This window comes from Stegodyphus dumicola, chromosome 7 (genome assembly GCF_044657685.1).
Source record: "Stegodyphus dumicola isolate Sdum_Otavi_A_Nest chromosome 7, ASM4465768v1".
NCBI lineage: Eukaryota > Metazoa > Arthropoda > Arachnida > Araneae > Eresidae > Stegodyphus > Stegodyphus dumicola.
This window is the reverse complement of record NC_140774.1, coordinates 48,216,754-48,244,745: the sequence shown is the minus strand read 5'-3', so window position 1 is coordinate 48,244,745 and position 27,992 is coordinate 48,216,754. Positions and strand designations below refer to the sequence as shown.

Below are 27,992 nucleotides of genomic sequence, written 5' to 3'. Positions count from 1 at the left end.
TTTGTAATATTTGACATTCAAATCATCATACATTGCTTCATAAGGATGAGTCATCACTTTTAAATTCTGTTTTGAATAACTTCCTGCAGATGACTGAGCAGACAAATGTCAGAAGGGGTATTTTTTCTGGTACTTAAGGGAAAGACAATGAGCCTTTCTAATTTTTATTAGCTACAAATATAAATGTAATGTTACTATCTGCAATGGCTATGATAAAACTTCAAAGAGGGACATTTATCAAAAAAAGGCTCTCCTTGGCAGTTGCTCACAATTAACTGTGTGACACATTAATTAATGGGTCGATTCCTTTTGTGAAAGAATTAGGATTTAGAAAAGCAAATGTTTTCGCTCTGATTTCAGGACTAAATGGAACTGATATTACTTTAAACTAAAAACTGAGGATTTCAATTGCTAATAAGAAAAAATGTTTCTTTAGAGAACTTGATATGTTTATTGTTCCAAAAATCACAGAAATGATGCCCCTAACCCCCATACCTATTGAAAATATTGAGATCCACAAGGGCATTTCCTTAGCTGATTACTGATTCAATACATTTGAGAAAACTTATTTATTACTGAATGCAGAATGTTTCTTTGACTTCTTAAAATCAGGTCCAGTTCACAGTGCATCAAAAGTCTTATTGCTTCCAGAAACAGCTTTTGGATTCATAGTTAGTGCTGTTGTGCCTAATTAAAAATAGTATGGGTGAGCACAATATTTCAAACACACACTTCTACCAATAGATCAGATACTGGGTGATCTGCCTACAGAATGAGAGACAGCTGAATCAACCTTGAACAAATGTGGGCTTGATTTTTACATCTGTTTCTTATTAAGAAAAAAAAATCAAAGAAAGAGAGTTCTCTAAAAAATGTAAGTTGCAGTGTTTATGTGCCTTGTTACATAAGCATTTCTCCAAGAAACATCTTGGACTTCACCTTCAGAAGCACTATTACCCTAAAGAAATTTTTCATGAGAGGGGGAAAAGATCCACCATATTTAACAATAAAGCTACAAACTTCTGTGAAGCTCAAAATAAACTAAACAAGCTGTTTAACCACTTGCTCTACGACTAAACTTCACGGTTGCGGTCTCGTGCGCTACAATATAACAAGCGGTAAAGTGCCTCATTTACGCTGCTCCGCATCTGCAAGTGCAATCCAGAGCTGTAACTTGAGAAATAAACAATCTCGTTGTTAGGCGACAAATGCACCATGTTATTTTCATTTTTGCAATAAATGCCTATCGATGTGGTGTTCACGTTGCTCGAAGTACCAAAATAAGGGTTAAAAACCTATCTGTTGTCAGAGGGCATTGAGTGGAAATTTATATCCTCAAGGGTGGGGATACCACCTTTTGGTGGGATTTGGAAGGCAAAGGTTAAATCCTTCAAAATCAAAATAAATTTTAAAAAGCTGATGTGTGAACCACGACTTCCTTGTACGGAATATTAAATTATACGCATTTTTTCTTGCATTTCATTTAAACTTCATTGGAAAGAATTAAATCTACTTCGTTGATAGTGCATAAAACACAATAGAATAAATGCACTCTTTAAAATTCACTATATTTGTTTACCATAGCGACACTCTGGCACTAGGTTCACATAATAGTGGTTACAATTCATTCGTATTTGTAACTCAGAATGCACAATATTTATATCATTTGAAGAATTATCTAATCGTTGCCACATGTTCTATTCAAATACTATAATAAATCTAAAATGATATATAAAAGAAATTAAGCAAACAAAACAAAAAAGAAACGGTTTTTGACAGACAATTCAGTATTTCTCATTCAATTAATTCAGTTCTCACTTTTTCAACAAGGCAAAAATGCATAAAAACTCAAAATATCTATATTAAAACTTACGAAGTAAATCTTAAAAATTTATTTTCTCGAATAAATTCCAGAATGGATTAAGCATGATTTAATTCGCAATAATAAAAGAAGGCATCATCTTTGTTGTTGCAAAGCTTAGTTTCTCTAGATTGGCAACAAATTCCCTATTCTGTTAAAAATGTAAACAAACATGTCAGCCATGACAAAATTAATTAGGCTTAGCCGCACTTAAACAACTTTTAAACTGTTGATAACTATAAATATTGCATGCAGATTTGCTAAAGGCATAAAAACCTTAACCAAAATATAAGAACAACATAATTTGATCATTTTTTTAAAGCAAAAAATGAACAATTTACAAACATATAAGAGTAAAGAAACAAAGATTACTGAGCCGGGTAAGAGAGTGGTGTTTGAGTAATACCAGCTACAACTCAACTCTGTTTAAGTTTTATGTTTTAAAAAACAAGCTCTATCGTTTCTGTAAGAATAACTGCTTCTAAATTTTTGTAAATATCTGCAATTTTTCATATTAAATCTGTAGTTTTTTTAAGTGTTTAAGTGTTTTTTCATATTAAATCTGTAGTTATTTTCGAATCCTTTAAAATACTGGCGTCCGTGCAGCATGACTATGGATAATTTAAAACGGGAAAGAACACAATTAAGGCGATATTTCACAACTTCTTTGAAAGAAGTGTTCTAAAAGATGAAGCAGTAAGTAAGATTGATTTGATATCTATATTGAATGATAAAGCTGACAGATTATTTCAGTTAGATGAAAAAGTTAAAGTAAAATGGCTAGAAATGGAAAATTTGAATGAAAATGAATTTTCTTATGATATGGATTTAACGGAAAGCTATCGAAATCAGTGGGTTGCTATGAAAACAAAAGTTGATTTAATGTTATCAACTACTGAAAGAAAAGGCGATATTTCCAGTGTAGTAAGTGAAATTTCCGTCTTTCTAAGTTAAAACTGAAACGTTTTGATGGTAATATTAAAAACTGGCTAGGATTCTAGGGACAATTTAAAACGATTCATGATGATGATAGCATTGATGCAGATGATAAATTTCAGTATCTTTTACAAGCAACTGAAGAAGGTTCATCGGCTAGAGATTTAGTTGCAAGTTTTCCACCATTTGGCGAAAACTATTATAATGCTGAATCTCGTTTTGCGAACAGCTGAAATCTCGTTTTGCTAAAGATGAACTATTAATTCAAATTTATGTTCGTGAACTTTTAAATCTAGTTTTAAAGCAAGCGAAAAGTGGCGAAATTTTAACTTTGCGGATTCTTTATGATAAATTGGAGACTCAGCTGCGAGCATTAGAGACTTAGGGGTAACGTCTGAAAAATATGAAGCAATGTTATATACTTTAGTAGAACCAGCTCTGCCAGAAGTTCTTATCAAGGAGAGGGAACGCACACATAACCGTGTAGAAAATAAAGACAAGACGAACATCTTAGGAAATTTATTAGAATTTCTTCGTTTGGAAGTTGAGAGTGAAGAGCGGTTACAACTTGCTCGATCAGGGTTTGCGAATGATCAATTTGAAAAATTGAAAACGAAAGAAAAAATTCCCCCTGCAGCTTGTATTGTATCTAACGAAAAGCAAAGAGCTGAGAAAAATGGCAAACATTGTATATTTTGTAATAAGTCATTTCATAATACCTCAGAATGTTTTAAGGCTGCCAAGATGTCATTGGAGGCAAAAAGGGGAGCTTGTTTCATCTATTTGAAACCAAGACACAATTCTAAGATCTGCAAAGCTTATTTAAAGTGTTATTATATGCAAGAAAAAACACCATAGCATTATGTGTCCAAATATAAATCAATCAAAACAAGACAAACAATCTGAATTGGATGCACAGGTTCTTTTGTCACCAAAAAACTCTCCAACGTTATTGTTAACTGTATTGGTGAAAATCATCAATGGTGACAAGTCCGGATTCCTTCGTGGATTATTTGATACTGGTGTTCAGAGATCTTTCATACGAAAAGATATTGCGGAGAAACTAGGATTGAAACCTGTAGATCAAGAAATGACGAGTTATGGACTTTTGGGGGGGGGGCAGTGAAACTAAACAAAAGTCCCATAATGTCTACAATATTACATTACAAAGCTCGTATGTACATTACAAAGCCTGTACAGTTTTAGACGAAAAGAAGATATGTGGTGCGATTCCACGTGTAGAGGATCCTGATATTTATCCAATTTTGAAAAAGAAAAATATACGCTTAAGTGATACAGGATAATATGTGCCTGAAATAGTTTTATTAATAGGAGCAGATTATCTTGGCGCATTATTGACTGGGAGAATTCAGCTCATTGATAATAATTTGGTAGCTATTAAAACAGAACTTGGATGGATGCTTCAAAGTAAACAAAGAAACTACTCAAAATCTTTGGAGAGTATTGTATATGCTAATAATTTAGATTTGACGGAATTAAGGAGCCTAGATGTCATCGGTATAAGATGTCGTGCAGAAGTAAAGTCAAGGCAGGTAACGGATGAAGAAACGGTAGATTTTTTCCGTAAAACTATTAAAAGAAATGAAGACAAAAGATATGAATTATGTTTGCCATGGAAGAGTGGACTTCCAGAATTAGAAACGAATAAAGAATTAGCCACTAAACGGTTAATGTCAACTATCAAAAATCTCATACGATCTGGACATTTAAGAGAATACAATGATGTGTTTAATGAGTGGGTTCGGGATGGAATTATTGAAATTGTAGATAAAGACGAGAAAAAGGGACACTATTTACCACATCATCCTGTGATAAAAACTGGTGTAAAAACAACAAAAATTCGTCCGGTTTTTCATGCATCGGCGAAAGATTCCAAAGGAAATTCCTTGAATAATTGTTTAGAAAAGGGGCCAAATTTATTAGAATTGGTACCCAAATTGATAATGCAGTTTCGGAAAAATGCAATTGGCGTAACATCAGACATCAAAAAAGCATTTTTGAATCAGTTTGAATCCAGAGGATAGGGAGTATTTTAAATTTCTGTGGTGGAAGGATTTATCAAGACGAGAAGAAAAAAATCACTCTCCGACATTATAGAGTGGTATTTGATGCTTCTCCTAGTCCATTTTTACTAGTAGCAACTATAGCTTACCATCTAGAGAACACTCCGGATGAAAAGAAGCACACAGCTTGTTAATTCAAAGCATCTTTTTATGTGGACAACTGTATTACGAGTTTAGAAACTAAAGAAAAGGCAGAAAAATTTATTTCTGAAGCTGAGGAGCTGATGTCTTCAGCACAATTCAAACTACGAGGCTGGGTTACTTTTGAAAAAATCGTAGAAGAGACACATGACAAATTCATTTCAATTCTAGGTCTCTCTTGGGACACTGAAACCGATGAACTTTTTTGTGGCAGTATGGTTGAAATTCCAGAAAAGGGGTTTACTAAAAGAGTTGTGTTATCGGCTGCCCAAAGATTATTTGACCCTATTGGGATAATAATGTTCCGTTTCATTGATACCAAAAGTATTGCGTCAAAACATTTGGAAGAGGAAAATTAATTGGAACGACGTACTTCCAATATATATATCAAATAGATTTTTAGCTTGGGTCAAGGAACTATCTTTACTGAAAGAATGTAAGATCCCACGGAGACTCATCTCAGGCCCATTTGAAGACTGCCGAATAAGTCTACATTGTTTCTGTGATGCCAGTGAAGTTTCCTATGCTGCTTGTATTTTCTTACATTCTGAATTTAATGAGAAGATTTCAGTCAAGTTAGTAACGAGTAAGTCAAGCGTGGCACCTACTAAAGAGATTACAATTCCTAGATTAGAACTCTTGGGAGCTTTGATCTTATCAAGATTATATGGTCGAGTCATAGACTGACTGGAATTGAAAGACAATACAGTGTATTTTTGGACTGATTCAACTGTTGCTTTAACTTGGATCAAAAGAGAGAGTTCTTGGAATACGTTTGTAGGAAACTGAGTCACAGAAATAAGAAAGAATACATACCCGAATGACTGGCATTTTGTGCCAGGGCATATGAACCCAGCAGATTTGCCTTCAAGAGGTTGTGATGCTAAGAATTTATTGAAAAACAAATGGTGGGAAGGTCCACAATGGTTATGGAAGTCACAAGAATTTTGGCCATTAAGTGAAAAACAAGTCATTGATGAAAATTTGGTTAGATCAGAAGAGAGAAAAATGATAATCAATAATGTGAAGCATGGAACTTCACAGACAATTTACTTTATTTCTCGAAATATATGAAGATTCTTAGAATGCTTGTCTGGATACTTCATTTCATTAAAAACTGATAACGAAAAGAAAAACTTAAGAAAACTGAGTTGACTTATGAAGAAGTTCAATGAGCAGAACATTGTTTGCTAAAATTAATTTAGCAGGAAAGTTTTGCCGGAAGAAAAATGAAAATCTTGAAGAACATGCAAACACTCAGAGACAAAAATAATATTGTTCGACTCAGAACAAAGCTTCTCTTGGGAGATGAAGAGGAAAATTTCAAGTGCCCCATATTGTTGCCCAGAAGCCATGAGATTATTCATCGACTGGTAAGGCAAAAGCATTGTGAACTACAGCATGCAAGACTTCGAACTCTGATTGCCAATTTAAGAGAAGATTACTGGATTATTTTGATCAATAGATTAGCGAAACAAGTTAGCTCTAATTGTATTTCATATAAAAGATTCAAAGCCAAACCTACAGAACCACCTTTTGCACCTCTTCCTAGGAACAGAATAAAGGCTGCTGCAGTTTTTGAAGTTTCAGGAATTGATCTCGCAGGCCCTTTGTATTTGCGTTCTGGCGAAAAGACATGAGTTGTACTTTTTATCTGTGCCATTTATAGAGCTGTCCATCTTGAATTAGTCAATTCCCTGTCTACAGAAGTTTTTATTATGGCTTTAAGAAGATTCTTTGCTTGAAGAGGTAGAGTAAATATAATCTACACTGACAACGGTACAAACTTCATTGGTTCAAGCAATGCTCTAAGAAATTTAGATTGGGAGAAGATCATGTCGTTTTCCACTATCAAGAAAATCAAATGGAATTTTAACCCTCCAACAGCCGCCTGGTGGGGAGGATGGTGGGAGCGCATGGTTAGAATGTTGAAAGAGATGCTAAGAAGAATTTTGGGAAGGAAAAGTCTTGATTCTGAAGAGTTGGAAACTACAACAAACTCTAGGCCTCTTATATATATTCAAGACAATTCGGAAGGTCTGAAGCCATTAACTTCTGCTTGTTTCTTACAAAGTATTCCTAGCAGTGTAACAACTGATTTAGATGAAATCGACAGTGAAAGCCTAAATATAAGATTGCGTTTTGTACAAAAATTAAGGCAGGATTTAAGAATGAGATTTCGGAATGATTATTTAGCAATGTTGATTCATACAGGTAAGAGCCGGGAAGAATCTTTAAGAGTTGAAGAGGTCATTCTTTTAGAAACTGATGGCAAGTGTATCAACTGGCCTTTAGGAATCGTCATTAAAGTCTTTTCTAGAGCAGATGGGCACTCAAGAGTTGCCAGAGTGAAAACAGCTGATGGAGAGAAGTTAAGACCATTCCAAAGACTTTATCCGTTAGAAATCAACAGTTCAGAAAAGTTACCATTCATTGCCCAAGATGCTCGAAGGGATGAAAGTGCTCTACGAATATGCCTCTATGCCCTGCAGGTAATGAGTCAGATTCCAATGAAGATGATGATTCATCACCCAAAATTCCAGATTTTGTTACTAGAGCTGGTCGACGTGTTAAAATTCCCAATAGACTTGATTTATAACTTTTGTTGCATGAAAGGTGCGATGTTGTTTGAGTAATACCAGCTACAACTCAACTCTGTTTAAGTTTTATGTTTTAAAAAACAAGCTCTATTGTTTCTTAACATGAAATATTTAAGAGAATAACTGCTTCTAAATTTTTTTAAATATCTGCAATTAAAGTGTTTTTCATATTAAATCATAGTTACTTTTAAATCCTTTAAAAAGTGGATATATATATATATATATATATATATATACATATATTTAAAGAAAAGAGAACAAACTAAAAAATAGTTGTCTTGAACTAAAAAGCATCAGCTTTGTATAAAAACTTTATTGATGTTCTAAAACATGAAATATTTAAGAGAAAAATTGCCTGCAGCGCAGTGCGGCTAAGAACGCTATTCTACTGAAACATAAACATGAACAACTGCTGCCATTCACATAAACTCAATAGTAAAACAAAAGCAGGTTGCCAATAACAAGATTATTGTAAATCATAAGATAAAATTAAACAGTGAGAAAATAAATAATGAAAGAAAGAAATGCAAATATTAAATATACATCCAACATTAACTCCCACCCTTGCCATTGCATTAACAATAGATCATTTTTGATGCAATGGCAATGGTAAAAGTTTTAGTATCGGTCTTTCAAAATGACCATTAACAGTTTTTACAGTAACAACTCTAGCGCTGCCATCTTTTCCAGGATGGATTTCAACAATGCGACCTAAAGGCCAAACACCAGGAGGCATGTTGTCCTCCTTAATTAATACAATATCACCTACAGACAAATTTGGAAGTTCTTCTTTCCATTTGTATCTTTGTTGCACGGAATTTAAATACTCCTTATAACTCTTCCAAAAGCCTTGTTTCATTTGCTGTAATAATTCCCATCATTTTAATAAAGTGGGTTTGGGAATATTAGAAAAATCCTGTTCTGGGATGCTAGTAATAACATCCCCAGTTAAAAAATGTGATGAAGTCAAAGCATCTAAATTAGCTACATCAATTTAGATGCTTTGACTGAACTAAAAGTTTAAACTAAAAAAAAATTACCTTTGTGGTCAAGAACTTTGCGCATTGAGCTGCAAAATTTAGAAAACAAGTTAAAAGAAAATTCTTAGTGCATATGCTAAAAAGTAGCTTTTTTGTTTTTGTATTTTTGCTCAAGTCTTATGCCACACTTTTATTCTATTGTTTAAAGTATGCGTTACTTTGATCAGTATATTACTTACAATTAGTTTTGAATTTTATTTGTAAATATTCTAGTTTTAATATTGTTTATTTAATGTTTACACTTTTCATTGCACTTTATTTTACTTATGTTAAAATTGTCACCAGAACCACAGTATCTAAGCTACTTTTTAGCATAAGCACTAAGAATTTTCTTTTAACTTATATACATATATTTATATATTTTTGGTGCAGCCGATTACAACCAAAATATGAGGTGCACATCTACATGTTATAGCAGTCCTGTATACAAAATTTCAACATTCTGAGGCTACTCGTTTTTGAGTTATGCGAGATACATACGGACACCATGAAAAATTCTTTTCAGATTTCATTTTAAATCAGTTTTATAATTTTTTTTGGGGGGGGAAGTCTTTTATTCTGTCCTTATATACAGATGTCACGCAAAAACATTGTTAAATTGCATTCGATATGGTCAAAATAGATATTTTTGTTGAAATATGATGCCTGAAACTTCTCACGATTACAATACTTCCTTTTTACTTCGTACAAGGAAGTAAAAAAAAAAAAAAATGTTGGAAATTCAAAATTAACTATTGAAGAATTTTAACTTTAATAACGCTAATAGCGCAAATATTAAGCTCTAGACCAATTTCACTCCTCTCTTCAGATGGAAGGAATATTTATGCTTTAACCCCTGTACATTTTTCTAAATGGCTGCTCTATTAACAACCTCTATAGAACAACAATTTATAAATAAGAGCTAAACAGATTTCTCATGAGACAAGTAACACCAGGGTTCCTAGATAAAAGACCTTACCCCTAATTGAACAAAAACCTGTACTTTCCTAATCAATACTACATTAAAAAAGAATACTAAATGCATAACCTTTTTATAAAACTTGACTGACAAAAGTAATTATATTTTTTGCAGAATCGAATACTTGGTAGATAAATTAGAATTTGTTAGACATGAGAAAAATTCAAGAATAGACTTTCAATAGGCAGAAGAAAGTTGCTTGAGCGGGTGATTTACAATTCTGAGAAACAACATATAACAAAAAATAAACAAGTACATGTCCCTCATTGCAAGATAAGAATATTACTACTACTTATAATACAAAAGCATAGAACATTACTTAAACAGATTATTCCAGATGGGAAAGAGTCACCAAAATGATTCAAAATATTTGGAAAAGGTGGCAATGGGATTATTTATTACAGCTTCATGAGCAAACGAAATGACACTTTAAAAAGGAAAACATTAAATCTGAAACTATGATGTTTGTGAAGGAAGACAACTTGTGTATCTGTACTGGTTAGGTAGAGTTGAAGAAGTTGTACCCCAGTTGGATGAAAGCATTACGATAGTTAATGCACTGGGTCTCTTTAAAAGGCCTCTCACAAAATCAATAAATTGCCCATAGAAAACAAAAAATAAAAGTAAAATTTTCACATTATGGATGGACATTATCCATTTATTCAATTAATTTTAGTAAAGTGTAATATTTTGCATGTGTAACATTGTTATTACTATATGCTAATGAATTTAATTATAACTGAAATAATTTGTGCTAAATTGTATCGCATGCGGTATGTGTATATTTGAATTGAATTGTAAATTTATACAGAATTATTCAAACCTGTTCCAATGGAAACTGAAATGTTTGGTTTAATGTAGTACCCTCTAGGTTCTATGCCCTCTTGTGAGCAAAGCCAAATTTAGTTCAGTTAGTAGTTGAAGTAGTTATGCAGCGGACCTATCATGCATTCCCTTGTCCCACCTTGTCAGTGCTAACAGAGCACTTAAATTTGCAATGGTGTATGTACATTATGTAAATAATTAAATATGTTGTTTGCCCTAGCTTAGTTAGTATTATTTCAAATCAGCACCTTCATCTCTCATATTCACACCAACACAGGGTTGGGGGGACAGGACAAAAAAAAAAGGATTTATCTAAAAAGTTTAGTGTTTTTACCTTTATAATGAATGTAAAAAAATAAGTGGCTCTGAATACATCAATAAAATAGACATCAAAATATGCAAACACATGTTTCTCTCCAAAGCCACCTACAAGTTAGCGAACCCTCTACAAAGTAGCCAATCAAATCACAGTCTTACAGTGTGAGTGTGGAAAATCAGTAAATACCCCATAAATTAAAAAATTCCTTTTCTTTTGGATTTAACTAGATAATATCACATAGCACTACTTCACGCTTTTATGTAATTTAAATATATAATTTCATGAAAATGTACAAGAAAGGTTATCCACATTAATGAATATGACTTGTACAAAATACATTTCAAATATATGGGAGGAGGGAAATGAGAAGGAAGACTTACATAACTAGTATATTCTTTCATTTCATGCTGGTTTGTATGATTACCAGATACACGGCAGCGCCAAAAACAGTCTTGGCATAATTGATAATTGTAACACCTTTGACATTTATAGCGAAAACCTACAAATGACTCTTTGTTACAGCCTTCACATTGCACCATATGGAGAACTGAAAAGAACAATAATAATAAATAAAAAACTTTAATCAAGAAAATCATTATTTTCATGAAAAACATAGTATAGAAGAGGTATATGGTTAGAAAGTTAATCATAATTGAAATCAAAACAATTTTTAGCCAATTGTGCCAAAATTTTAGTGTCCAAATTTTTTTATAGATCAACACAAACATCATATATATGTGTAATTTTATTATTAATATGATTGAATGTTGCTTTATACGTTAATTTCTTCCTTTTTCTTTATATTTCATGTCTAATTATTTCATTTAACAGACTCATTAATTTTTGCAAATCAGACAGGTAGCTCCTAAATTTTTTATACAACTGTCCATTTCAATAAACAAGTAGGCTACCTTGGTGGCCTCATAAAAGCATCTCAGTATTAAACCCACAAGGGTATTAAAATGACTGATACAACATAGAAATTATTAAAGAAATATAATAAAAAGTGATTCACTCTCTACATAAAAAGACTTTTCTTGCAGTTAAATATTTTATTTTGCAGTTTCTGAAACCTCCAATATATACGTATACATATTACTTTTCTTTTTTTAGTGAATGCATTTTATTGAATAAGTTAAAATCATAGATTGTTTCATAATTTTTCTTAGTGTCAGCCATCCTTCAGATGTGCTTTCTGAGGTTATGAAAAACTAATCTCACAAAATGTATTCTTTAAACTGTTATATATAGGGTGTACATTAATTAATGGTCACAACTTTAAGGAATAGTGTAACAGGACAAAAGTAATGCATGGCAGAATGTGAAATGTGAATGTTGAAAAACATTATGAAGAACATCGGAAGCAAAAAGTCATTTTAATCAAGAATAATGTTTGATATTTATAAGATCTGTTCAAATGTATGACCATCAACTATAATGGAGGTATCACATTGATTACAAAGTGACTATCATATTATGATGTTACTCTTTAAAGTTATGACATCCATTCTGTTATACTTTCTATGTATGTGTATATATATATATAATTGCAAAACAATTTCTTTGAAAACAAAACACAAACATGCCTAGTATTTTTGTGCATTAAGCTGCAGAAAAATTATCATTAAAGACATAAAGTAAGAAATTTAGAACTAATATTTCACAATGACTAGAAGTTGAATTTCATTATAAATAAATTTCAAATAATCGTATAAATGCAACAAAGAATTTAAAAATGCTAAAAACAAAACATTTCAGATATTTGACTCGATCACTAGAAACTACACATTTTACTTCAATTATGACATAATTTACTGGCAGCATCAACTGAATTTTATTACTTATAAAGTTTGAAACAGTATCCTTCAAGGATAATACGAGGGCTATCCAGAAAGTAGATTACGTTTTGGAATAAAAAAATAAACAAAGTATAGGAAACAAATTTTATTATATACAGATGAAAGCCACACTCAAATACTACTTTTCTACATAGTCACCATACAAATTAAGGCATTTATCGTAGCGATGTACGAGCTTGGAAATTCCTTCGTCGAAAAATTCGGCCGCCTGCGCCTTCAACCACTTCGTTACCTCTTCTTGCAGCTGTGCGTCGTCATGAAAACGCTGCATAGCCAGCCACTTCTTCATTGCTGGGAATAGGTGGAAGTCGCTCGGTGCCAGGTCGGGACTGTACGGCGGATGAGGAAACAACTCCCACTTAAAAGATTCAAGAACTTTACGAGTGACATTTGCCGTGTGGGGCCGGGCGTTGTCGTGAATCAACAAGATCTTAGAGCTCAACATTCCTCTGCGCTTGTTTTGAATTGCTCTTCTGAGTTTTTGGAGAGTTTGGCAATACCTTTGAGAGTTTATTGTAGTGCCTCTTTCCAGGAAGTCCACCAAAATTACACCTTTTCTGTCCCAAAAAACAGTCGCCATCATCTTCCTTGCCGACATTGTTTGCATGCATTTCTTGGGTTTTTGGGGAGAACTTGTGTGCCCCCACTGCATTGATTGCAATTTCGTTTCACAGTTCACATGTTTCACCCATGTTTCGTCACCAGTAACGATGCGATCGAGTAAAGAGTCACCATCCTTATGGTAAGCGTCCAAAAAGTTCAACGCTGCAGCCATTCGCTGATTTTTGTGGTCCTCTGTCAAGATTTTTGGAATCCATCTTGCACAAAACTTGTGGTAACCAAGCTTTTCGCTGATGATTTCGTGCAACAAACTTCGCGAAATTTGTGGAAAACTCAAAGAAAGTTCCGTTATTGTGAAATTTCGATTTTCACGGACTTTAGCATCGACTTTTTCGAGAAGTTCGGCGGTCACTATGCTGGGTCTCCCACTTCGATCTTCGTCGTGAACATTGGTTCGGCCATTTTGAAATCTTATGACCCACTGACGCACTCCACCTTCAGTGATAATGTTGTCCCCATACACTTCACGAAGCTGCCGATAGATTTCTATCGGTTTACAGTTTTTTGCAGTCAGAAACCTTATTACTGAGCGCACCTCGCGGGATTTTCAATTAACGCAGACATTTCAAACCGTCACAGTATCTGAACGGAGCACAGCACGAACCTCTCACTAGCACGGCTAGATGCAGACTGAGCTGCGCAACGCTCTGACCCCAAGATGGCCGCGCTAGCCCCGCCCCTAGCGGACACAGACGGAAACGTAATCTACTTCCTGGATGGCCCTCGTATTAAGAAAATTTGGCAGCATTCTCATAATATTTTGATTTATACATCTAGCTCGTGAGTCATTGCTTGATTCTTTATCAATCAGTCTCATTACCTAATGACTTTTCATTTAGTCTTTAACGTTTTGCCTTTTCTTATTTTATGCCTTTGCTTTATGTTTCTGATGCTCTGTTATAATGTAATTTAAGACCTCTTCTTCTTTGATTACACTGAAATGCTATTACCTTGCCGATTAGCCTCTTTCAATTTTGTTTGAGAACTTTTTTTTTAATTTTGATTTTGCTTAAATTTCTAAATTTACTATATAAATATAGCATCAAATTTACTATATAAGATATCATTTTCTATCAGAAGAAAGATCTCAATGTTATGAAAACCCAAAATTGCATTTTTAGGATTCAAGGCATTACACCAAATATTAAAAATGCGAGATTTTTGCTGAACTTAGTGACAATGGAATGCATGGAGGGGAGGAGAACCTCATCTTGATTCCAGTTACTTTTTTATGAAGATTTGAAACTAATTTTAAGGTATTTCTCCCACTTTCCTAGCGTGCCTTCGTGGTGTAGTGGTTCTGTACGTTGGGTCGGTATTCCAGAGGTCCGTGGTTCGATTCCCCGAAGGTGGTTGCTAATTTTTCATCTCTCCAGCCTCCAAAAAAATCCTAATGTCTCTACAGTGGCGCCCGAACTAAAAGGGTTGTGGATGATGACTCTCCACACACAGGATTTGACGACTGGGTCCCCTAAAAATCCCAGATGCCCTTTAAAAAGGGGAGTATATAAAGTATTTTTCCCACTTTCCTACCATGCCTTCATGATGTAGTGGTTTTGCATGCTAGGCTGGTATTCCAGATGTCCATGGTTCAATTCCTGGCGAAGGCAGTTGCTAATTTTTCATATCTCCAGCCTCCAAAAAAATCCTAATGTCTCTACAGTTTGATAAAAAGTAAACTTCTTAAACTGACAGTGACCAAACATAACATACTTATAAATCATTCATATCAAACTCGGCAGCAACTTTTAGTATTATATTTTCAAAACAGGGATACTCATTTAACTATAATTTTCAATTTAATGACAAACTACTTTCTTCTGCTGGAGTAAGATATGTTTCACAATCCTAGACTCCACTATTTTACCGCTGACAGTAGATCGGAAAAACAAATCTTGTCTCGGCAGCCTAGCTTCTTAACAATTTTTTCAGATTTCCTTTGTTTCCGCAACTGTTGCAGTTAAAACCTCTTCATTTGCCTTTTTATTTTTATATTTTTTATTTTATTTATTAAAATTTTTATTTTATTTATTTTTGTTGTTGTTACTGTTGCTACTATATTTTAAATTTTCCTTACATTTTATATTGTGTCATAACTTACATACTACACTGTGCATCTCTCATAAAGTTTCTTAATCAGGCCACATGTTGCCCGCTCTGTAGACGGCACTTTGCCATTTCTTCAATACGCAGGGTGTTTGAAACCTGCCTTAGTCAGCATGGTCTCCACATCTCTTTCAAAAGGAAAATGTTTGGTAATTTGGTTGCACAGAGACTGGAATGATAACATCAGTAAGTATAACAAGACTCTGACTAAATTTGCATGGACTGCAATAACCTATAAATAATCTGTTTGACTCCATGCTCAGCTGCATAACAGCTGCCATTTTCACCTGAGGTAGATGCTCAGGTCGCTGGTTCTTTACCTGTTCTGTAACTCAACTGAAATTTTTATCATTTCATCCTTTCATTATAACATGTTTGTAAAATAAATATGATCTTCCTTTATGGCACAGCAGTTTTAATGGCCAGCAAAATATGATTGCATGGCTTTTCAGTTATTTAAATTTTTGCAATTTTTTAACTAAAACTTTTTAATAGTAAATTCATCTTGGAGATATCCAAGTGTAATCTAAATTTTCAGGGTTTTTCCCACCTTTTGTATGTGTGTGTGTATTCATGATGACAACACTGTATTCAAAACACAAATACTGAAGCCAGCTCATAACAACTGAGAACTAATTAGTATGCTTTCAGCAGCTAAAAATTCTTTCAAACAATAAAGATGATTAAATACATAAAAACTTCAACAACTGTACTAATATACCTAACTGCTTACATAAATTACATTTTTTCACAATTTTATGGTTTGCATTCAAATACCAAATGCTTTTTTTCTTCTGATTTTACATTTATATAAAATGTGGAGTTAAAAATAACAAGAAATAATATAGTCATAAGAGCTGTTATAATCTACACCATATACTTACAAAAAAATTTTAAATACAGATTTAGTTAATTTCAATACAGATTTAGTTAATTTCAATTAAACTGTGCACTCTACATTCAGAAGAAATTGATGCACAATTAGTCATACCATTTTCAACACTGGCCATACGGTGAATCAACGGAAACCACATAAGACATTGAGGGCCAGGATCAGATAGAAGCACATCTAAGAAATCATTCACATTGATAGTAGATTGCTATGAAAGATTTTTAAAGTATTGATAAATTATGACACATTTCAAATGTTATATTAGAAAACAAATTTTTAAAAGTGGGTTTTTATCAACAGCATATATTTAACACAATTTGTTAATTCACTGCTAGGGACCATTTTATTATCACCTTTTCATATAAGCATGTTTCTATGTTAATGCAACACAAATGTTAGACACTTATAACATGAATGTTGAATATATTTCTTTCCCTATGAATTAGCAGCCTAATTAACAGGAAAACTGACAGCATAACTTTACAACTTCTACTGCTAATAATGGATTTTTTGTTTGCAAAACAAATTCAGTACAGTCAAAAGTCGTTAATTCGGACACCCATAATCCGGAATGATCTATAATCCGGACATAAAAACTAAAAACTTTCTGCGCATGCGCCGCGTTGACGCATGCTCATAGGTGTTTTACGCATGCGCGCAAGACATTTACGACTGCGCATATGCGTCTGCGCAAGCGCAGAATACGTTTTCGCGTGCGCGTTTAATGTATAACGGACGGTATAAGCTAAAATGATCTAATTATCTATTTCAGTTAATGCTGATGATTGAGCTGTTCCTTAATCTTCGAATTGGATCTGGCTTATTATTTTGTGCACTGTAAGAGCAATTTTATAAAAGTAAGCTTGAACTTTCGATTATGTCAAATAGAATTTCCGATGCTGGAGCTCCCAAAGGATCTAGAAAACGAAAGTATGTTTCGATGTCCATCAAACAAAAAACGAATTGCTACAAAAAATGGATAAAGGTATATCCTTTGCTTATCTAACCGTTCCGAAATCTGTTTATCAATTTCACGCTGCTCTGCGCGGGGGGGGGGGGCGCAATGAACTGGAAGTTGATCTGTCAGCACTATCGTTATCTTCAGGGCAGATCTTTTTATTTTATTCGGCTTATAATTCCTTACTAAATGTAGTATTTAATCTCGATGTACTCCGTCTTTGATATGATTTAAATCAAATTCCTCGTCATTATAAATATCACGAATACAAATCAAATAGTTTTCTGGTTGCAATTTTCTAATTTCGGCTATGCGTAAGGTAGGCATGCGCGCGTTGAAAGAAATGTTTAATAAAGTAAACAAATAAATATTAAGCTTCTTTTTTTGTAAATTTTGATACCCTTTAGATCATAATTGCTCATTATTTTATAAATTACGGTTTCATATTTTTAATTTTACAATTTCTGCATGCCATCTTACCAGATTTAAACTGATGATCTATAATCCGGAATCGCCGAAGTCCCGACGAGTCTGGATTAAAGACTTTTGACTGTATTTCTTTTACTTTCAACAAGCCACTGATTATAAAATGCATTCCTTAAATTCTTCAACAGGAACTTCCCCCACTTCAACAGGAAGTAGTTAGAAGCAGTTAGTGTTTGTTGTTCTGCTTGGGCTAGGTAAAATGTAGCTTGTTATTAATTTATTGATTTGCTTTTGATTTATTTATCAATTTGAACTATACATGTGAATAATACAGTACCGCATGCATGTAGCTCTTAACTCTCTGTTGTCTAGTGATCCTGATTTAATGACCATTACTCTAGTCTATTACTTTAAAATATGAACTCCAAAGTTATTTTCCATCACCCAATTTAATTCATAACCATGCAAGAAACAGCTACGAAATAAAAGGTCGAGTTGCTTAATTTTTTTCTCTCACTTCATTTTCATTTAGCGTATTTCACTTCATGAAAAGCTCACAGCTGACGGTTCACTTGAACTAAAATCTCATATGAGGTGGAGAGAATAAATGCTGCGCAATGATGATAACATGAGTTGTGATCGCAAATGGGGGGGAAGGTGGCTGGCAATGGTCTTGAAGTGCTTATTTTAAAAAACAGGCTATAGTTATTTTGACAAGTTATCATATGCATAAAAGTAAAAATATTATCAAATAATATAAGTTACCAGGGTTCGTACACATTTCTTCACACGAAAGTACTTTTAAGGACCATTAATGAAAAAAATTAAGGACCTATGAGCAAATGGGAACTGAATACATTCAATTAAAAATATTATTCTATGGCTGAATTTCACTTTTGTAATACCATCCTAAAAATAAAATAGATTCCTAAGTACAGTCAAAAGTTGTTAATTCGGACACCCATAATCCGGAATGATCTATAATACGGACCTCAAAGCTACAAATTTTCTGCGCATGCGCATAGGCGTTCAAGCTTGCACGTAAGACCTTTACGGCTGCGAATATGCGTGTGCGCATGCACATAATACGTTTACGATTGCGTGTTTAATGTATAATGGACAGTATAAGCTAAGCTAAAATGATCTAATTTAGTTAATGTTGCAGATTGCGTTGTTCCTTAATCTTCGAATTGGATCCGGCTTATTATTTTTTGCAGACTGTTAGAGCAATTTTATAAAAGTAAGCTTGAACTTTCGATTATGTCAAATAGAATTTCCAATATATATTTACTAACATGTAAAGGATCTAAAAAGCGAAAGTATGTTTCGAAGTCCATTAAACAGAAAAGGGAATTGCTGCAAAAAATGGATAAAGGCATGTCCTTTGATTATCTAATCATTCCGAAATATGCTTATCAATTTCACGCTGCTCTGCGGGGGGAGGGAAATGACGGGGCGCGCACTGAATTGGAAATTGATCTGTCAGCACTATCCTTATCTTCAGGGCAGATGTTTTTATTTTATTTGGCTTATAATTCCTTACTAATGTAGTATTTTATCTGGATGTACTCCATCTTTGATATGATTTAAATCAAGTTCCTCGTCATTATAATTCGCTTCCGATAGTGAAGAAAGTGACACAGAGTTATTGAAAACGAAAAAATTTCGATTGACAAATCAGTCGGTATTCTCGACACAGCAATTATAGGACTTGAACAGTGGAACTTTGTAACTAAACAAGAAATTATGTCTGTTTAATAGAATTAAAGAGAAAGTATTATCACATGAAACGAAGCAACTTAAACAACTTACATTGAAAGAAATGTTTAATTAAGTAAACAAATAAATATTAAGCTTTTTCTTTTTGTAAATTTTGATACCCTTTAGATCATAATTGTTCTTTATTTCATAAATTACGGTTCCATATTTTTAATTTTATAATTTCTTTATGCCATCTTACCAGATTTAAACTGATGATCAATAATCCGGAAAAATCGATAATCCGGAATCGCCGAAGTCCCAACGAGTCCGGATTAACGACTTTTGACTGTAGTATGCATTACTACTAAACATGAATTAATTAACATAATTATTAATAAGTCTGAGAATAAAATAAACTTCATGCAGTTTATCAAGTAACATTAAATATTTTACACTTATAATAGGTTGTAGTTACTTCCAGACTTTGAAAGAAGATAAGTGAAATTTACGTTTTACAAATAGTTAGCTTTATGTTGATTTTTTTATGTCTCATTTTGTCACATACTTGATCAGTCTAGAGCAGAGGTTCTCAACCAGTGGTACACAAGAAAAAATAGGTGGTACACAAAGAAGCAAAGTATTTTTAACTTTTTATTCCAAATTTAAAATCCCAACATCCTGATTGAGTTTCTTCTCTAACACTCGTAAATTTACGCGATCTGAGCTTTGTTCAAGATTGGTGGTGGTAGTAGTACTTTGTAGTGGTGGTATTAAAGGTTTTCAATTTTTGTTTAGATGGTACACGTTAGTCAAAAGGTTGAGAACTGTTGGTCTTAAGGTTTAGTAAATAGCATGTAGATTTTGTGTCAAACAGCATAGGTTAAAATGAGAAGTAAGATCATAATCAGCATGATTCATAACAAAAGACTGAATGTTATCACCGCTGCTGCTTATCGAGAGAGAGACCTGCTGATTAGAACAAACTTGAAAGGCCTGATGTAGGCAAGGTTAGCAAGTGTTGAAAGTTAGTCAGGCTCTGTTTGATGCAGTTAATGTCATAGCTTTGTGCAGAATTCAAGGAGTTGTAACCCAGTTAGTATACATTCAGGTTCCAATAAGCCATTCAAGCACCAGAGGTGATAAGTTGTTTTGTATTGTTTTAAGTCTCACTATATGCAAAGAATAAGTTTTACTTGAATTTATATGTTTTTGTGTTTTATCTTGTGACCACAGTGAGTATTAATGACAGGCAATAACTCGCTTTAATATGTAGAGATAACTTTTAAGGGTAAGCAGTTAGTTATAAGTAATTAAATTAGGTAAATAGGTAACTCTAGTTATTATGGATTACTATAAAATTTTATTTCTTAACAATATTTGTTAAAAAAGCCCTATTAAAATCAAAATCTAATTAAATTTCACAGTTTAAAATACATGTAATTTATGACACTGATTCTTAAATGATATTAGAATAATTACACATTAAAAGCTACAAAACATTTAGTTTTGGAACAACAACACTCAACAAAATATTTATCCTTCATTTTAATTTGAAGCCTTCTCAAACATTTTGCCTAGTTTATATTGATTTCCTTCTCTTTAAGCATCTTTCTTTTTCTAACAATAATTAGAGATTTGCCTCAATATGCAAACCAATACTCTCACTAGTTTCTGCATGCTTTATCTCCTAACTTGTCCACAACCACTCCACAATGTACCTATGAGGGTTTACTTGATCTGGTAATAGTTAAATAGTCCAAAACCCCCAACAGATGTGAAGCAAATTATCACTATGTCTGGAAGTAACTACAATATCAAACAAATAAGCCTCTTATTTAAAAAGAACTTAGAACAAACATAAAGGCATGTTCTGATGCTATATTACCATTAACATAAGTCAATCACGGTGACATAATTAAACAAGAACAGTCAAATTCAAACTAAAAATGTGGACTAGTGGTCAAAGATTATACAATTTAATTTAATCTGGCTCAGGAACCCTATCATATGAGGGAACAGAAATGGAAAATTATAGTAAAGGCTGAAATCATAAACAATTGGGTAATTTACATAATAATAACTGTACATGTCTTTGAAGAATAATTTTCTTTATGTATTCAGTTTCTTTCTTCAGCATGTTTCCTTTTTATTTTAGAATTTTTGGATTTAATTAAAGATTTCTGTTTTTCTAAAAAACACTAAATGCATTTAGAATGTGTAGAAAAAGTGACTAATTAAATTCTTTTAGTAATATGAAATATATATGGTAAAGGCCAGTTACAGAGCTGGTGAGGCAGAATTTTTAGAGTTTAGTGACACCCAAACAGCAAAATCTAGAAATGGCAAAACTTTTAGAATTTAAAGCAAGCACTGGAAGCAGAATTTAGAAAGGTACTATGTAGTCGAATTTAGGATCCACAGAGATTCATCAGGTGGGAAATGCCTAGTGCCAGCTTTGTGTCGATGCATTAAGACATTGTAGATTAATCTTTTAAATTGTAAATTTTCAATTTCTTTATTAATAAAAAATCTCCTTCTATAATGTCTGGTCATGTGATAAGATTAGAAGCAGTTTTGATATTTTCCATACTTGTGTCTAGTGAGAAGTAGAGAAAATAAAGGGAAGACAAACATGCTAGGAAAAAGATTCTAGTATCAGAAGTAAAACATTCAAATATTATGTTTTCATTGTTCTTCCAGACATTCTCCAAAAGGTAAGAAATTCATCGCAAACTTTCTGTAAAATACATACATTACATGTTGATAACATGGAGACATTTTTCATTTTGTCACATATTTCTCGAATCTTCTAGAACCATGGGTCTATAAATCTTGCCTTCAAATCCTTCTAAATTTTCCAAGCTGCAATGCCAAAAATACTAAAGAAAAATTACCCCAACCAATTCTGTAACAGCAAAAAGTCAGAAATATTTTGGGAAAAAAAGGAGAGAAAAGTGTAAAATTAATTTTATAGAGAAAACTGATGTATATTCTGAGAATTTTGAATATTCCGAGACAATTACACAGGAAAAACGCTTACTATAAAAAAATTAAAAAAGAGACTTTTTAATTACTTACATAGCTAATTTTGCTTTTGCTAAAAGCTGTTTCGTAAATTATGCTCCACGTAAATTAAATCTGAAAAATAAACAGCATTATACCTTGTTTATTTTTCAGATTCAAACTATTGTATAAGTTTTCCAAAATGAAACTTTATAATATGACAAAATAAAAATGTTTTTTTAATGTTATTTTTTAAATATAATTCCAATATATTACCATTATTTTAATGAAATTTATCAATGTTATGATGTTTTAAAAAAAATCGTCGAAAAATTCTCAGATTTTGGAATTAAAAATTTTCTTTAGAAACTGATCTTAAAATCGCCAAAATGTTGACAAGTCGCCAAATTTAGAACCGTTTAATAAAAGAATTCACGTCCCCAAAAGCAAAAATTGTTTAAGAGCTCTTTATTATGAAAAATGAATTTCGAAATGCTTATGTTTCACTTCTTGCTTAGAAACTCGAGTAAATATTAGAAATAGAAACAAATTATAACCCATGAACCCATTCAAAAGATAACCATATACGTCAGTGAATCGCCAAAAACATTTCTCCAAAATGCTAATTCACACTCAAAATGGCAGTTGTAAAAACAAACAGAAATTTCAGATGATTAAAATTAAGGACCTTCTACTGATTTTTGCCAAAATTGAGTACTTTTAAGGACCAAAAATTGATTCCAAAAAATTTAAGGACTTTTAAGGACTCTTAAGGATTGTACGTAACCTGGTTACTGATAACACAACATATGGCTGAATGTAAAAAATAATATACCATAAAAATATTTTTCTGTGTGCAACAAAATTTACAAGTCAACTACATTTCAAAATTCACAAGTAATTCAGTATGATTGATCAACACAAATAGATGCCTGGAATATTTGTAACACGTTCATTGCTAGGGTACGTACACCACACATCAGAAATCATTTTAATCCAAAAAAGAGCTGCAGATAAGTCGACTTTTCTTCCTAAATTATATTTCTTAGCACCTACTATGTTGATATTTCTGCATTAGCATAAGTTCTTGCTATGCTGAAATTTCTGCATTATTTTCTTCACATAAATCATTATCTCAATATTCAGAATCATCTGTGTAAAGGACATACTGTTCCTCACCTGAAGAATTGAATTTACTAATATATTCATCTGATAAACAGCCTTTCGAATATTTTGCAAGTTCTTTATTTGTACTCACGTCTTATTCATTTAGGATAAGAAAGGCTCAGTAAATTATCATTTATGTTGCTCATACTGTGGGAAAATTTTGAAAAAAATTTACATGAAAAATGCAAAAACAAAAAAAGTCAAATTTACGACATTTACTACCATGCCGATACACAACTACACACATTTTAAGACACAATGCCAATATTATTAATTTATATCTCACCATGCACTGGCACGTGATTGATTATTAGATGATACCACCACATCACGTGTCAACAAATGACTGGCAGCAAATGTTTAGATCAAACAATTTCTATTTATCCCTAGATGATACTTAAACTGACAGCAAATAATGGATCGCATACAACCTTACTTCAGCTAAGACTTAGTAATCGCCCGATCATCTGAGCAAAACCAAGATTCACCTAAATTTCAACTTCAATAGATAAATTAATGTAATGGTAGCAAAGAAGAAATGAGACAGCCTGCAAGTTAAAACTCACTGGCTAAGAAACTAAAGTAACTCTCACACAAACTGTTGAAAAGCCACTAAATTAATATTGATATGTATAATAGTTTGCCTTGCATTGATTGGCAAACAGCCAGTAAGCATTAACAAAAAAAAAATAAGACATACTTTATATAGTATATATATATATAGAGAGAGAGAGAGAGAGCCTTGTTGTTCTTCACTACTCCACGAGTCATTGCTTAGGGACAAAAAGTGCTCTATTTTTTCAATGGATTAAATAAATGCAATGATGTCAAGTCCTTCTTTGAACTTCTTTGCAGAGTAGAGTAAACCACAGTCAGTTACTATATTTTTTTTAATTATTATTATTGAGGGTAAAATCTGATATATTTTCTTTTTAGTTAATTTGCTAGAAGAAATGACAGCAAATTCTTTCAATATTAAACAACAAAGTAAATATCATTAACAGACTGAAAAAAAAAAGGTGAAACCACGCATAAGCTAACAATCTGGATAAGTATGAAAAAGGAATATAAACTATTTCAGAGATAAAATTTATATTTTCAAGCAATGTTCTTGAAAGTAGAAATAATTAATTGAGGAAGCAAAAAATGAAAAGACTATGTTTAGTTAGTTGACTATGTTTTATATATTTTTTAAGATATTTTGAAGGGCATAAATTATAAATATGCTCTGAATAAAAATGTTTATGATTATTATTATCAAACACATAAGCTTTGTTCAAATAAAAAAAAAGAAAAAAGGAAAATATCTGGAATTACTCTTATATACGCCCTCGCTTGCCGAGAAACACCAAGGTGCCCAATTACTATCTAAATATTTGACTACATTTCGAACTTTTAAGCCTAAAATGTCTAAAAAAACATGGTTCTTGCATATGCAAAAACCATGTTTTGAACACACAATTTAAGCTAAAAATCCGAAACAAAAACAAAAAATTTACATAGCAAAAACGTAAAGTTTCTAGCCAAAAATATTTGACAAGAATCCATGTACACAGCAATATGTTTTAACTTAAAAAAAACATCTATGAATTGCACAATCTAGGCAGCGAAGGAATCTATGAACTACGCACACCTCACTTTAATAAATTAACATAACAACAATAAATTTCAAAAAATACCATGTACAGAGCATTCTGTTTAAAGTTAAAAAAACATCTATGAATTTCACAATCTAGGCATTGCGCTCAAATCAGCAAAATAACTAAAATAAATTACAAAAAATTCAAAAAAAAAAAAACAACAATAACAACAGAAATTCATAGTAAAAAAACAATGAACATAGCATTCTACAAAATAAAAACAATAAAATAAAATGCACTTACCATAATGAATGCTTCTTCAGACAGCAGAACATAGCTTCAACATGCCACCACATACTTGCTATGGTATTTATATGACAGTCAGACTCGATATCCACGAAACTGATACTATGGTTCACAAATAAATATTCAAAACCTTCCTTTCCTAAATCCTTGTAGTATTTAGGATTTTGCTTTGCACACAATCTAAAATACGTGACTGAAATCTTGCCACCATGTCTTTCATTGCAACATATGCCATTTCAAAACACGCATGACACAAACTAATGAGTAAATAAAACCACTGCAGCAAAAGAGTAAGCTTCAACATCAAAAGGGTTGCCAAACATCGTCCCCAAAACCATCGCACAACATGCAATCGTGCCAAAAACCAGCACAGAACACATACCGGCACAGTTGCCAACCTTAGGGCATATATAAGAGTAGAGCCAAATATCTTATCTTCATTAAACTAAATACATCTCTTACCTACAGATTAAAAAAAAATTACCCAGACTTTTTTTTTTAAATCCAAATAATTGAAAATGTGCAGAATATGTACCAGTTTAACTGAATATTCAGAAATTTACTGTAACATTAAGCTAACTTACCACGTATAATGGTGGATGATCTTTCAAGCCCTCATGCTAAGTACTAAATCAGTTCTCATATCACTGGCAAATGCATATTCTATTAAAGCTTGTATATTCATTATATAGTTCATATTGTGTTTATTACTTGTATTTGCAAACTTCTGGGATAGATTAAATTGAAAGCAATGCAAAAAGGAAAAAAAAAAACTGTAAAATTCAAATGCAATAGGAGAAAACTATAAGAGCAATTTAAAAACCTTACGGCTAAACTAAATCATAAAATAAAAAGATGCACTAGTAACTCAGGAAATAAAAATTACATAAACAGATTCTGCTACTGTCTCTCTTTTATGTACTTTTTACACCACTAATGTATTACAGTACAAAGTTTGGACAGCCAGACAAGTTAAGAGTAATGTATATCTATTAATAATTTAAGATTTAATCAATAAGATAGCCACTGACATATAATAGTTAATTCAACAATTTTTTTAAGTATAAAAAATTAATTAATGAAGATATTACCATTATACGTATACATATTTTAAAATCTCAAGATATTCCAATGATATTTATTACACAAAATCAAGTGTTACTTATGAAATAAAATATCATAGAATAACCTTTTATGCACTAATAATTTAAATGATCAATCTAAAAACAGATAAACCAAAAAAGAAAAAAGAACATTTAAAAAATTGCATGTTTTAAAGTCAAGAATCTGAATGAACAACACTCACAACATGTTTTTCACTTTATTTCTGAGTTCATCAACTTAAAAACCTTGCAGAATACGTTGCTTCTTGAAGAAGACAGATCTATGGCAAATTTACTCAAAATGAATTACATTTTTATTAAATAGCAACACTCTCAGACTGAATTTATAAAGTTGTCATGGATCATTTTATCTATTAATTTCAGGCAAACTGAATATTTTGTTGTTTGTTTCCTTTCTAAATTTATTACATAAAAATAAATACAGAAAAGAATGATAAGTAATAATAGTATAAAAATAATCCCATTTTAAATGAGCCCACTGGTGGCAAAGTTGCTCCCTGAACACTGGTAGTTCGGTACGGAGTTCAAATCTTGGCAAATGGTTGGGCTGAATGGGCATTTTCATGGTTTTCCCCATGTGTAATGTGCATACGAGCCAGTACCCCTTAGAGTTTTCGTCCACAAAAGCATCTCTTCCCTTAGGCAGATAGCCCTTGAGTGGCTTTGCCATAACTAATAAACCAAACCATTTTACATTTTGAATTACTTTGAGATTGCAATAAAGTAGAGCTTTCACAGATGAACTGTCTGCTTTAAAAAGCCAAAATCCAAATGAATAACCATCTTATGCACACCTCTTTTCACTGCAGTATTACATAAGTTTGCTTTTAACTTTTTAGAATGAATTTCCAGATATATGAGAACTGTAATTACCAATAAACCCTTGCTCTAAAAGTGGCCTTAAAATCAAAGAAGACACTGAAATCACTACAAGGCCATGTTGCAATAATGAAACTCTTTTTCAATCTCCCAGCAACCCTCTATCAAACCATGGAATCAGGATGTTAACTTTCTTTTACTTATCATGTTAGCGCTATATATGCCATTTAATCTCCAGGATGGGATGAAAAAAAAAAAAAAAAAAACGTATACAAAAATTATCCATAAAAATCTACCTTCACAACTGTAATATCAATGCAAGTTTTTTTACTACAATCAATTCTTACCCAAATTGAAATTCTGGCTGATTTTAGAGATAATCTATGCTTCTAACTGAAAACATTAATTTGTATTGTATACATATTTTAACTTACTGGCAATACTATATACATAAAAGGAAAAGAAAGAAAAATTTTCACTTGCTATTTAAACTCCAAAAGCTATTTTTTTTTTTTTTTTTTTTTAACATCTTAAATAAACATACATGCATTTACATCTATCTAATTTCCCAATATACTAGAATTCCTAAAACATTTGAAATAAAACTTTTTATTCAATAAAATTTTGTAAAAACTTCCAGTATAACTCTTTACAAACAGAAGGCAT

General features: G+C 32.3%; 1 protein-coding gene across 4 annotated transcripts in view; it reads right to left on the bottom strand.

The window, feature by feature from the left end:
- The window catches only part of LOC118198084 (dystrobrevin alpha-like), a 167,024-nt gene that overhangs the window by 100,813 nt on the left and 38,219 nt on the right, over positions 1–27,992 (bottom strand). For all 4 annotated transcript variants that reach the window (XM_085820167.1, XM_085820166.1, XM_085820168.1 and 1 more), the window contains exons 7-8: positions 16,342–16,450; positions 11,145–11,311 (exon numbers count right to left, since the gene is read on the bottom strand). In XM_085820167.1, coding sequence (XP_085676293.1) covers positions 11,145–11,311; positions 16,342–16,450 — 276 coding nt within the window. The remainder of the gene's footprint in view (positions 1–11,144; positions 11,312–16,341; positions 16,451–27,992) is intronic.